Source organism: Canis lupus, chromosome 19 (assembly GCF_048164855.1).
Source record: "Canis lupus baileyi chromosome 19, mCanLup2.hap1, whole genome shotgun sequence".
NCBI lineage: Eukaryota > Metazoa > Chordata > Mammalia > Carnivora > Canidae > Canis > Canis lupus.
In genome coordinates this window covers 8,249,010-8,261,651 of record NC_132856.1, presented here as the reverse complement: position 1 = coordinate 8,261,651, position 12,642 = coordinate 8,249,010, and the positions used below count along the sequence as shown (strand labels likewise).

Here is a 12,642-nt window from a genome sequence, read left to right as displayed (position 1 = left end):
CAGATTTGGAACCATTAAATCATGCTTCCTCTTAATCACTGGGATTCATCAGGGAAGATGCATGTAAGTTCTACAATAGATAAAATGCTACCTTAGTTAACCTGAGCCTCACACCAACCCTTGCAAGATAGTGATTATCCCTATTTGCCAGAAGAGGAAGCCCAACTTCTTGGAGGATAAATGAGGGCCACTTCTGATAAGCTGGTGTTCAAATTTGAACCCAGATCTGATTACCCCCAGAGGTCACACCTTTCCCTTAAACAACATGGTCACTTTCTGAGTTAATAATTAATCTTCTCATAGCCGTAAGCATAGAAAGAATATGTATTGGGACGCCTGGGTGGCTCAGCGGTTGAGCATCAGCCTTCATGATCCTGGGATCCGGGATTAAGTCCCACATCGGGCCCCCTGCAGGGGGCCTGCTTTTCCCTTTGCCTGTGATTCTGCCTCTCTCTCCGTGTCTCTCATGAATAAATAAATATATCTTTAAAAAAGAAAAGAAAAGAAAGACTATGTATTTCCTTTCAATAAGTTGATACTATGTGGAAATATTTGGGAACTGGAAAGAGGGGATGCTTTCTCTTCTGTTCTGTGAATTAAAAGGAAGGAGAAATTGAGAAGAGTGTTAGCTACATAATCATATGTACATATGTAATCATATGTAAAATAATCACATAGTTTAAGGTTCACATGCCAACCTGATGAAAACAGCCTGCTTAGTACATATTTTTAAAACAAAATGTATTTTACATTTATAAATGAGTTAAACATTTCTAAAATACTCATTCTTTTATTGGAAAAAAGTCTTTTGCTTTTTTGGTCTTGAATAAAAATATCTGGAAAACATATGTTTGCTGTTCTAGTTAAATAGAACCATCAAAATCACTACATTTGTGCTAGCTATGACTGTACTCCTAATTAAAATAGTGAAAAGATGACCTCAACGCCCCACCCCCGACCTGCAGAATTGGAAATGGGTCACTTCCCAGTGAATTCACAGTTATCTGCTTCGATTAACTTCATAGTCTGGAATCGCTCCAGAATCTGGAAAAAACAAATTATTTGCAGCATCTGGTCCTCCCAAAAAGGAAATCTTAAAATTAACTCAGAGTTAGGAAAGATGCATAATAAGGTTATGTTAAACAACTCGAGTGCACTTACAAAAGAAAAACTTAAATGGAATCTTCCAGGGATCTGCCAGGGATCAAATCGGGTCAAAATAACTATTGAAATCACCATGTAAATGCATCTGATTAAAAAGTTCCATCATGGTCTTTGAACTAAGACCTAGATTGGAACCCTGCTCATTTGGTTCCAACCAGGTTTTCAATATAAAAGACATGCAATTGGCCAAGGGATGAGGGCTAGAGCCTCCAATCCCACCGGACCAGGCTGGTACGGTAAAGCAGAGTTTGGAGGGACAAGCTTCCCTCTCCTGTAAGATGAGGGAAAAGAAAACGTAGGTCTTGCTGTACTGCTGTGAGGATTAAATTAGATAATGCCTGGGAACAAGCGCTCAGAGCCAGGCTTGTGGCTGTGAAAGACTGCACGAATAGTAACCATTGTTACTGTGGGATCTCCGCCCACTTGCTTTCTTTGCAGGACGTCAGGACCTCCTAGTAAGCTCCTCTTCCTTTCACACACCCTTGACACACCCACAGCTTTCTTCGTTCCCATCTGTGAGGAAGCTAAGAATCCCACAAACAAAATTGCACAGCGGCATCTGAACGAGGGAAGTGAAACAGAATGGGATGTTCCTGCTTCACCATTTTCCTGACCAAACTTTTGTAAGAGTTTACTATGGGCAAGGCGTGGGTAACCGGAAGAATAGAATGAAGAGAGTTCTACCAGCCATCAAATGAGAGAAACAGCCTTCTTCCCACTGTAGAAAGAAACCAGCATACAGACTGTCAGAAAGCGTGCCTGATAGCAGTGCCCACTGGAAATCTAATGGGAGCCACACATTACTTTTCTTTCTTTCTTTCTTTCTTTCTTTCTTTCTTTCTTTCTTTCTTTCTTTTTTTTAAGATTTTACTTATTTATTCATGACACACACACACACACACACACACACACACACACACACACGAGACAGAGACATAGGCAGAGGGAGAGGCAGGCTCCCTGTGGGGAGCCCGATGTGGGACTCGATCCGATCCCGGGACCCCAGGGGATCATGCCCTGAGCCAAAGGCAGACGTTCAACCGCTGAGCCACCTAGTCGTCCCATACTTTTCAATTGTTTAGTAGTCCATTCAAAAAAAAGCAAAAAAGGGGGATCCCTAGGTGGCTTAGTGGTTTAGCTCTGCCTTTGGCCCAGGGTGTGATCCTTGAGTCCCTGGATCGAGTTCCACGTCAGGCTCCCTGCATGGAGCCTGCTCCTCCCTCTGCCTGTGTCTCTGCCTCTCTCTCTCTCTCTCTGTGTGTCTCTCATGAATAAATAAAATCTTTAAAAAAAAAAAAAGGAAAAAGGAACAGGTGATATTAGTATTAATATTAGCATTAATATGTTGGGGCAAGGTAGTCCAAATAATTATTTCAATCAATATAAAAAATGATTAATGAGGCATCCTATATCTTTTTGTCATGTGATGTGTAATCTATACATATACCACACCTCAATCTGGACCAGTCATACTTCCAGGGCCCTGTGGCTCCTTGTGTCTGGTGGCCACCATATTGGGCAGGAGGTCTGTGAGCCCCCTAGGGAAAAGTGCTCACATATAGTGTTAACACTCACAAAAGTGTTAACATATAAATGTTTAATGTCTGAAGGTTTCCTCTCTCTTTATACCATGGAGGCTCTGAGGTTTTACCAGCTGAAAAAGGTCCAGAAGTCCTGTTTGACTGCAGCGCCATTCAGATTTCCCTCCAGCAACAGAGCAAACGTTCCTCCAGCTGTCCAGACTGCTGACGGCTGATGGCTCACAGCTGAGTGTTTCTGTGGCCTCTGTCACCAGCCAAAGGAAGTTGCCTCGCCGAGGGTAGGGCCCACATCCAATAACCAATTGTTGCCTTGGTAAGAAAGCCTGACTGCCTTGTCTCGACTTGGGACCACCCTGTAAGGTCCCCCAGTTCCAGAGCCACCCTGGAGGAATGGCTGGGCCCTGCTGCAGCTGCAACCCAGCTCAGCTTGTCCCTGCGGTGTTCCTCACTTTCTTACAGGTATTGCTCTGGAGAGCATGCTTCACTACACCTTCTGCAGGGACGTCCCCTTTTCAGGGCCTGTTTCCCAGGGAATGCACCGAAGGCTTCTATCCCCAGTGTTAGTTTGTTCTTCACAAGGATGGCAGCGTTATTAACAGATTGCGGCTCTTGTGTGTCATACTTGCACAAGGACATTGTAGTCTGTGGGCCTCTTGCCAGATGATCGACTTTGTAATGTTGTGCCCAAGATTGCGTATCTGAGAAACCACCAAGGAGCCGACACCGATGCAAACACACGTGGGTTTATTTACAAGCTCGAGCTTGGGTCCAAGTATACCCGACACAGCGGAGCAGGGACTTGGACCCCGAGGTGAGTTCCAGCTTAGTTTTATGGGCTTGTCTAAAGGACCTCCAGAAGGGGGGGGAGGAATTTCTCAAGTTCTGTTTACATTCTAATATGGGGCTTTCAAGGGCATTAAGCTCTGTTCTCATTCTAATATGGGGCTTTCTAGGGTGTTAAGCTGTAAGCTGTTTTTTTCCTGTAACTGAAGCAAGGTAAATTTCAGCTCTTATTCACAGGGGCCTGGGATGGCTGTACTTGTGCTAACGCTGAACCTAAGGTGGAATGGCCTTAATTTTCTCGGCCTCCACAGTAACTGCACCAAAGGAGGAAAATTGTAATCACCGTGAATTCCCTCTTACAAGTTGCTCCAGTTTTAGGAATCATACTTGTGTCTCCGATTTCTGTAAAAGAACAGGGAGAAACTTGCCACTCAATATACGAGTGAGGTAAGATTGGATGTCACCATGGCCCATCACGTTGGCCCTGCTATCTCACACGGTGGTTTGTAGATTGTCAATTCAAAGGTCCCAGCAACCTGTCTGAGACCAACACTGGCCCTGAGGCAGGCTGAGGAATCCTATCTTCCAGTGGAGGTCTACAAGCAATGCAGCTAGTATCCAAGAATTCTCTGGCTTAGCATCAGAGAGGAAACCAGCTGACCATCTGACCCTATGATTTGTCTCCTTGTCCCCAAGTCTAGCTTGGCTTAGAGATGACAGGAAGCTCTGGTGTGAGATCCTCAAACAAAACCCTAAATTCTCAGGCAAAAAAAAAAAAAAAAAAAAAAAAGTCCAACTCCTGTTCCTGTCACCTCCTTACTTTTCCAGGCTTTGTGCTCATTCTTACTCTATCTTTGCTTACTTAGCACCTCACATTCCTTTGAGACCATCTCAAGGGATCTCTCCTCCATGAAACCTTCAATTTTTCAGCATTGATATATGATTCACATACCATACCACTTACCATTTCATGTACTTTAGCAATTAAAGCACAATTCAATGGTTAATGCCATATTCACAGAATTGTGCAACCATCCATCCCCAAAATCACTTTTAGAACATTTTCAAAAACCCAAAAAGACACCCTGAATCCCTTACTTGTCACTCCCAAGCCCCCTAGGACCCACCTCCTGCTGTGGGGAACCACTAATCTATTTTCTGTTCCTCCATATTTGTCTCTTCTGGGCACTTAACATCGATCAAATCCTACAAGATGTCAGGTGTGGCTTATTTCATCTAGTATTATGTTTTCAAGGTTCGAATATGTTGTATCATGCTGTCAGTACTTCATTCTTTTTTAATGCTGAATAATATTCCATTGTGTGAGATATATCATATTTCATCTGTCCATTCATTGGTGATGGATATTGGGTTATTTCCACTTCTTGGCTATTGTGGATCATGGTGCTATGAATATTCTTTTTTTTTTTTTTAAGATTTCATTTATTTATTCATGAGAGACACAGAGAGGCAGAGACATAGGCAGAGGGAGAAGCAGGCTCCTTGCAGTGGGCCTGATATGGGACTTGATCCCAGGACCCCAGGATCACGACCTGAATTGAAGGCAGATGCTCAGCCACTGAGCCACCCAGGTGCCCCTACGTTGTAAATGTCTTTTTTTTTTTTTTTTTGGTAAATGTCTTTGTATCTTCTAGGCATAAGTGCCTTATCAAATAAATGATTTGCAATTATTTTCTCCCATTTTTCTGTGGGTTGTCTTTAACCTACTTGATGGTGTCCTTTGAAGCACACAGTTTTAAATTTTGATGAAGTTACATTTATCTATTGTTTTCTTTTGTTGCCTGTGTTTTTGGTGTCTTGTCTAAGAAGCCATTGACTAATCCGAGGTTATGAAGATTTAATCATGTTTTCTCCTGAGTTTTATAGACTTAGTTTATTTAGGCTTTGATCCATTTGAGTTGATTTTTATATATGGTGGGAGGTAAGGTTCAACTTCATTCTTTTGATGTGGATATCCAATTGTCCCAACACCATTTGTTGAAAAATCATTTTCTCTCATTTATGCCTTGGTGCCCTTGTCAAAAATCAAGAAATCAACTGATTGCACGAAACCTTTTTTTGACACTCCCAACTGAATGAGGACCCCACTGCCAATCCTGTGGCAGAGAGAAATGGGACATGATAAACTCTGGGCTGGCTCTTAAAGTTTTTTTCTCAGAAGTGACATGTCACTATTCCCACTTCATTGGGCAAAAGAGTCATAAGGCCAACCTGATATCCTTGGAGGAAAGAAAATTAGTCCTCCCATAGGTGGGGAACTGTAAGGAGGGAAAATAGGTTATTCTGGGGAACAGTAATACAATGTAATGCTTCCTCACCATCCCCTGTATGACTTGATACCTTGCTCTCCCGATTTTTTTCTGACCTCTCCATTACCCCTTAGATTTCTTTTTTTTTTTTAATTTTTTAAAAATTTTTATTTATTTATGATAGTCACACAGAGAGAGAGAGAGAGAGAGGCAGAGACACAGGCAGAGGGAGAAGCAGGCTCCATGCACCGAGAGCCCGACATGGGATTCGATCCCGGGTCTCCAGGATCGCGCCCTGGGCCAAAGGCAGGCGCCAAACCGCTGCGCCACCCAGGGATCCCCACCCCTTAGATTTCTTGCCTGTTCCTTTCATGTTGGTGTTTCCCAGTGTTGTGAGCTTGGCTCTCCTGTCTTCATACTCTACAGATTTCCTGGGGGGAGTCTTATCCACTCCCATCTATTACCTGCCAACTCTCATAGTTATACTTTCCAGCTTCTGACCTGTCTAGCCGACTATCTACTGAACATCCCCCACAGACATCTCAAACTCAGTGTGCCCAGGCCTGAATTTATCGCTGTCTTCATGCCACCCCCCCTTTGAACCTCCTCCTAAATCCCCAACTTGGGAAATAGCACACAACTCTCCCAGTTGCCCCAGCCTGAACCTTGGCACCTTTTTTTTTTTTTTTTTTTCAAAGATTTTACTTATTTATTTAGAGAGAAAGAGCACTGGGAGGGGATGCCACTAACTGAGCCGCTCACACGCTCTGGCATCTTCTTTATATTCAACCAAGGTGTATTTTTTTTTTTAAAAGATTTTATTTATTTATTCATGAGAGACACACAGAGAGAGGCAGAGACACAGGCAGAGGGAGAAGCAGGCTTCATGCAGGAAGCCCGACATGGGGCTCGATCCCGGGTCTCCAGGATCCCGACCTGGACTGAAGGCAGCGCTAAACCGCTGAGCCACCTGGGCTGCCCCTCAACCAGGGTGTATTGAGTCTACTTCCTGAGCATCACTTGAATATGTGTCCCTTTGGTCCATTCTTGATTCTCTCCTAGACGGTCATTATCTCTCAGTTGGATAATTATAATCTTGCCCCTACTTCTTTTTTTTTTTTTTAAGATTTATTATGAGAGAGCGACAGAGAGAAAGAGAGCGAGAGCGAGAAAGAATGGCAGGGAGGGGCAGAGGAAGAGGGAGAATCTTCTATGGAAAGTGCTTAGAATACTGCCTGACACTGTAAGTGCTTAACCCAGTATTTGCCATTACTTTAAAAGGGGACTGTCACAGGCTCTTCACCCATAAGTCACTGTGCTACACACTGTCTCAGAGAACAAAGAGAAACATAAAAAGCCTAGGTTCAGGAAAATGTGAATGTGACACTTGTGAGCTCTCAATGGAAAAAGCCAGGTGAAGAGGAGACTTGAGAGACAGAGGGAGCAAAACTTCCCTGCCTGTAGCCCGTTGGCTGCATGTCCACAGTGTATGCAGTTTCTCAGTTTATGAACTCTCATGTACCAAAAACACAGGCCACAGCTAAAGCTCTTATGCAAGCAGGGCACAGATGGTTTCATATGCAAAGAGGAATCTTCTCTTCTCATGCTAGGTCCTCAAAAGTATCTGCACCTCCCCCCCAATAAATGTCTAACACATACATTTCAAAATCAAATATTATACAAACCAAGGTATCTATAAATTCAAGCAATGGGTCAAAGTAACAAATACTGTTCCGTCAAAAAGGATCACTTTATTAATCTATACATAACACATATAAAAGCAAGCACAATCAGGATGTTTTCCTCAGCCATCCTTTCCACATTTTGTGTAGTTTTAGTGAACTATAAACCACTGATTTCTTCATGCCTAAAAGACAAAAAGAAGAGATGGTAAGAAAATTGGTGCTTGTTGACTATGTACTCAGCTAGAGCTTCCATAATATCCTGATCAGAGGCCTGTCTTTGGAGTGAGGCAGTAATGGGCTGACTGGGGGGCCCAGGAGACCCCGGAAGTCAAAGATGATTAAAGGTTACCATGATCAACATAAGGGGAAGAGATTCTGATTTAGGCATCTACTCCTACAGTGGCACAGATACCGAAGGTACCTGGGTTACTGGGATGAGTGAATCTTTTAAGTTACTAGTCTATCATCAGCCTCTGACTTGAGTAGCTCTTTTAAAGAGAAAGAAAAACAAAGACAAAACTCTGTATGTAACTGGGCATCCTCAGCCCCCTTCCTATGCCCACATTCCGACCACCCCCAGATCCCTGCTGCTGTGTCACTGCATATGCCACCAGCCTGACCAGAATGAACGTGGGTTCTATCACTTTCCTCCTATATACTCATCCCCTTTCAGAATCCTCCTATAGAAGTGCCTTCCTTGACACCTCAGGCAATTCAGATGTGGCTCCTCCTGGTCCCACAGCAGCTGTGCTGACCTCTCACTCAGCACTTACCATACTGCATGGTGCTCAGTCAGCTTAGTGACCTGGTCCTCTGCCTAGACTGGGAGCCCCTCAAGGACAGGGAGCTTGTCCCATTCATCCCTGTATCCCCATCACCTAGCACATATAGGCACTCAGTAAATGCTTTTGAAATGATGGAACAGATGCCCCTCATGAGATATCTGACCTCCTAACACCCCTTCCCCTGCACCTACTTAATCCCACGTACCTGAGGAAACCAAAGAGGCTCTCTGGGGGTTAATGGGACAGAGGTAAAATGGGGTACAATAATGGGATGCTATTTGTCAGGTCTAATAGGATCCTATTTGCAGATGGTATTATGGGCTCGACTCCCTTTGTGCTGAGGATGAGATCATTTAGTCTGTGTTTCAAGGTGTGGCCTAAAGATCTGAACAGCCTTTTTCCCCATGAGATACAAATTGTGGTCTATACTGCAAGTCTGAAATGCACACCTCTGGCAGTTCACTTTAATCACTGGTAAGCACTGTGGATGAGGTAACAGGATTAAATCTGGAGACTCCCAGTACTGGAGTTTGAGTGGTCTCTTGAAAATACCTGGGCCTGTTACCTGTAAGCTGCCCAGTACACTCAGAACCTCTGAAGAAGCTACTGCAGGCAGTGGCAGGTAAAAAGGCCGCATAGTAGGAAAATCATTAGCAAATACTTCTAGAAACTCTGGCCCAGCTTGTCTACTGTTTGCAAACCGACTTAGCCTAATCAAGAAACTCAGAGCACATTTCTCTGTCTCCACCTCTTTTAATTTTCTCCCTGGAGCAACCACTTTGGTGAACCTCACCCACTTGAGCATTGAGACTGGAAACTTCTTTTTTTTTTTTTTTTTTTTTTTTTTTTTTTGAGACTGGAAACTTCTTACGTAAGGTGCTTTTTAATACTCCAGCCAGAACCAATCGAGAAACTAAGCAGAACACAGGTAGGTGCATACAGTAAAGTTTAACACAGCGATGCCAGGGCACTGAGTCACAGCTAGAGGAAGACGCATCGGCCATGATAAGTCCCAGCTCAACTTCACAAACCTAACATACAGACACGGTGGACTTCAACATTTTTCTTGTTTTTAAAGGTTTTTTTTTTTTTTTTTTTTAAAGATTTATTTATTTATTTACTTCTTTGTGATAGACATAGAGAGAGAGGCAGAGACACAGGAGGAGGGAGAAGCAGGCTCCATGCTGGGAGTCCGATGCGGGACTCGATCCCAGGACTCCAGGATCGCGCCCTGGGCCAAAGGCAGGCGTCAAACCACTGAGCCACCCAGGGATCCCCCCTCCCTTTTTTTTTTTAAAGATTTTATTTTATTTTATTTTTTATTTATTTATGAGAGACACAGAGTGAGAGAGAGAGAGAGGCAGAGACACAGGCAGAGGGAGAAGCAGGCCCCATGCAGGGAGCCCGATGTGGGACTCGATCCCGGGTCTCCAGGATCACACCCCGGCCTGCAGGTGGCACTAAACCGCTGCACCACTGGGGCTGCCCTGGACTTCAACATTTAAGGTAAACATCTGAAGTACATGAGTGTCACCATGTAGCCATGTTTTGATGCTACTACATAGAAACCTCCCTTCAGGGGATCCCTGGGTGGCTCAGCAGTTTAGCACCTGCCTTCAGCCCAGGACATGATCCTGGAGTCCCGGGATCAAGTCCCAGGATCTAGTCCCACATCGTTCTCCCTGCATGGAGCCTGCTTCTCCCTCTGCCTGTGTCTCTGCCTCTCTCTGTCTCTCATAAATGAATAAATAAAATCTTTAAAAAAAGAGACCTCCCTTCATTAAAAACATTCTCTCCCTTCGATGGCTCTGCTGGAGATTCTCAGAAAGACTGCAGCAGGGCATTGTGTTAGGGCACTAGAATAGGAGTCAAGAGATGTGAGTTCTAGTCCCAACTGGATGACAAACTTACAGTATAATGCACCTTCTCTGGGCCTCAACTTTCTCATCTGTAATGAGACTGGTTAGACTAATTTGGGGTTCCCTAACAAGGGGCCATCGGCATGTTTCAATGTCAGTCTGCAGGAGAGTTAAGAAGCAACCGGGAAAGTTTGCTGTGCGTGTGCACATGTGTACTTCTGTGCCAAGGGTAGTTTTCATCAGGTTTTCACAGGGAGCCAGGATTTGCAGAAGGTTAAGAACCAACAGATTGGAATGAAGGATCTTTTCTGTCTTAATATTCTTTTTTTTTTTTTTTAAGATTTTATTTATTTGAGAGAGAGAGAGCATGTGTGTGTGTGTGTGTGTGTGTGACAGAGAGACAGAGAGAGAGAGAGAGAGAGAGAGAGAGAGAGAGCGCACACGAGCAGGAGGGGCAGAAGAAAAAGCAGACTCCCTGCCGAGCAGAGAGCCCAACCCACCGCTCGATCCCAGGACCCTGGGATCATGACCTGAGCGGAAGGCAGATGCTTAACCGACTGAGCCACCCAGGCGCCCCTCTGCTTTAATAGTCTAATTGCAACACAGATGGAAAACTAAAACTCCATGAAGTTCTGGTGGGCAACATTTCCTATACAGGACACAAAAGCTGCTACCCATAAAGGACAAAACTGACAAACTGGACTGAGTAAAATTAAAAACGTCTTTCCATCAAAAGCTGTCATTGAGAGAGTGAAGTGACAGCCCCCCAAGTGGGAGATTTTGCATTACATAGATCAGAAAAAGGACCTGTATCCAGACTATATAGGAATTCAGTAAGAAAAGGTAGATAATTCAATAGAAAAATGAGCAAAGGACTAGAATAGGCACTTCACAAAAGAGGATATCCAAATAAACAGGAAGAGATGCCCAGCTTCATTAGTCATCAGGAAAATGTAAATTAAAATTCCAATATGATACCAATACTCACCTATTAGAGTGTGTAAAATGAAAAAGACATGGAGCACCAAGGTAGGAGGAGCGCAACAAGAGTCAGCTAGGGGGAGTGTAATATGGACAACGGTCTGGTGCTATTACCAAAGCACAACATTCACATACTTTATGCTGCTGTAATTCTACCCCGTAAGTATGCTACTAAGAGAAATGCATATGTTCACTTACAAAAGACAGGTACAAAAACATTCCCAGTAGCACCACCTGTAATGGCCCCAGCTGGGAGGAACCCAAGAAACCAACAACAGGAAAGTGGATAAACCGTGATGTAATCATACAATAGACTTGCTGCAACGAGGATAAATGAAACTATTGCTGCTCTCAACACCATGTTGAATCTCATTGATACAATGAGTGAAAGACACAGGAGATTACATTTTTATATAAAGTTCAAAAATGGGCACAACAGAAGCATGGCACTGGAAGTCAGAGTAGTTACTCCAGGAGGAATAGTGACTATGACTGGCACACCACTGGGGGGACAGTCCTGTTCTATTTCTTTATCTGGGTTCTAGGTTCATGAGTGTGTTGGCTTTGTGAAAATTCACCAAATTTATGAGTTGTGCACTTTTTTTCTGAATCTCTGGAGATTTTTTCCTATTACCAGAAAACCTAGAATCTAATTTACTCAGTCACTGAAATACACTGAACCAATATTTATTGAGCATCCATATAATACAAGATATTGAACTAGCTGTTGGGGATACTGTATGAACAAGAGAGTTCTGGTCTCTGCTCTCACAGGGTTTATGATCCACAGAATTCTACTTGGCTTACATTAAGCCTACTTTTTGGTTTCTGCTCTTTTTCTACAGAAAAGTATGGTGATTTAGGAAGTCTGCATTTAGAATGTGTCTTCAAGGAAGACACTTCAAGAACCATCATCATCGCCTTTGCTCCTTCCCTAATGGATAAAGATGCCACATCTCGTTAGATAACAGTGTCTTTAGACAGATCCTTAAAGTGAATCATTATGAATTTTGATTAAAGTCAAGTCTTCTTTGGAAGCCCAGAGAAATCTACTTCAATATCTGGCTCCTTGAGTTTTACTTTTGTTGATTTCCAGCTTGTTTCACATGACCTGCAGCAAAGTCACTTAAATAAGGTGTGACTTAAATAAGGTGGGTTCAATGACAGACATGGTTCTCTGGGAAACAATGTGAGGCAGATACGAGTAGGCTGTGAGAGGTCTCTCCCTTCCTGTAATTCAACATTTCAGATACTTAGGAGGGAAAATCAGTAAGCCCCCTAACATTCTTCCAATTATTTTCCAACCACAGTTAGATATTATCTACAAAGAAAATCTCTTGAAGCAGATGTACAAACTTATTTTAAGAATTCTCAGGTTGGGGGGATCCCTGGGTGGCGCAGCGGTTTGGCGCCTGCCTTTGGCCCAGGGCGCGATCCTGGAGACCCGGGATCGAATCCCACGTCGGGCTCCCGGTGCATGGAGCCTGCTTCTCCCTCTGCCTGTGTCTCTGCCTCTCTCTCTCTCTCTCTCTCTCTCTGTGACTATCATGAATAAATAAATAAAATCTTTAAAA

General features: G+C 43.6%; 1 protein-coding gene across 6 annotated transcripts in view; it reads right to left on the bottom strand.

Moving 5' to 3' along the window:
- Positions 1–7,484: 7,484 nt before the first annotated feature.
- The window catches only part of TAMM41 (TAM41 mitochondrial translocator assembly and maintenance homolog), a 53,950-nt gene continuing 48,792 nt past the window's right edge, over positions 7,485–12,642 (bottom strand). For all 6 annotated transcript variants that reach the window (XM_072785096.1, XM_072785097.1, XM_072785099.1 and 3 more), the window contains one exon: positions 7,485–7,625. In XM_072785096.1, the coding sequence (XP_072641197.1) occupies positions 7,620–7,625 (6 nt within the window). In that variant the 3' untranslated portion in view covers positions 7,485–7,619. The remainder of the gene's footprint in view (positions 7,626–12,642) is intronic.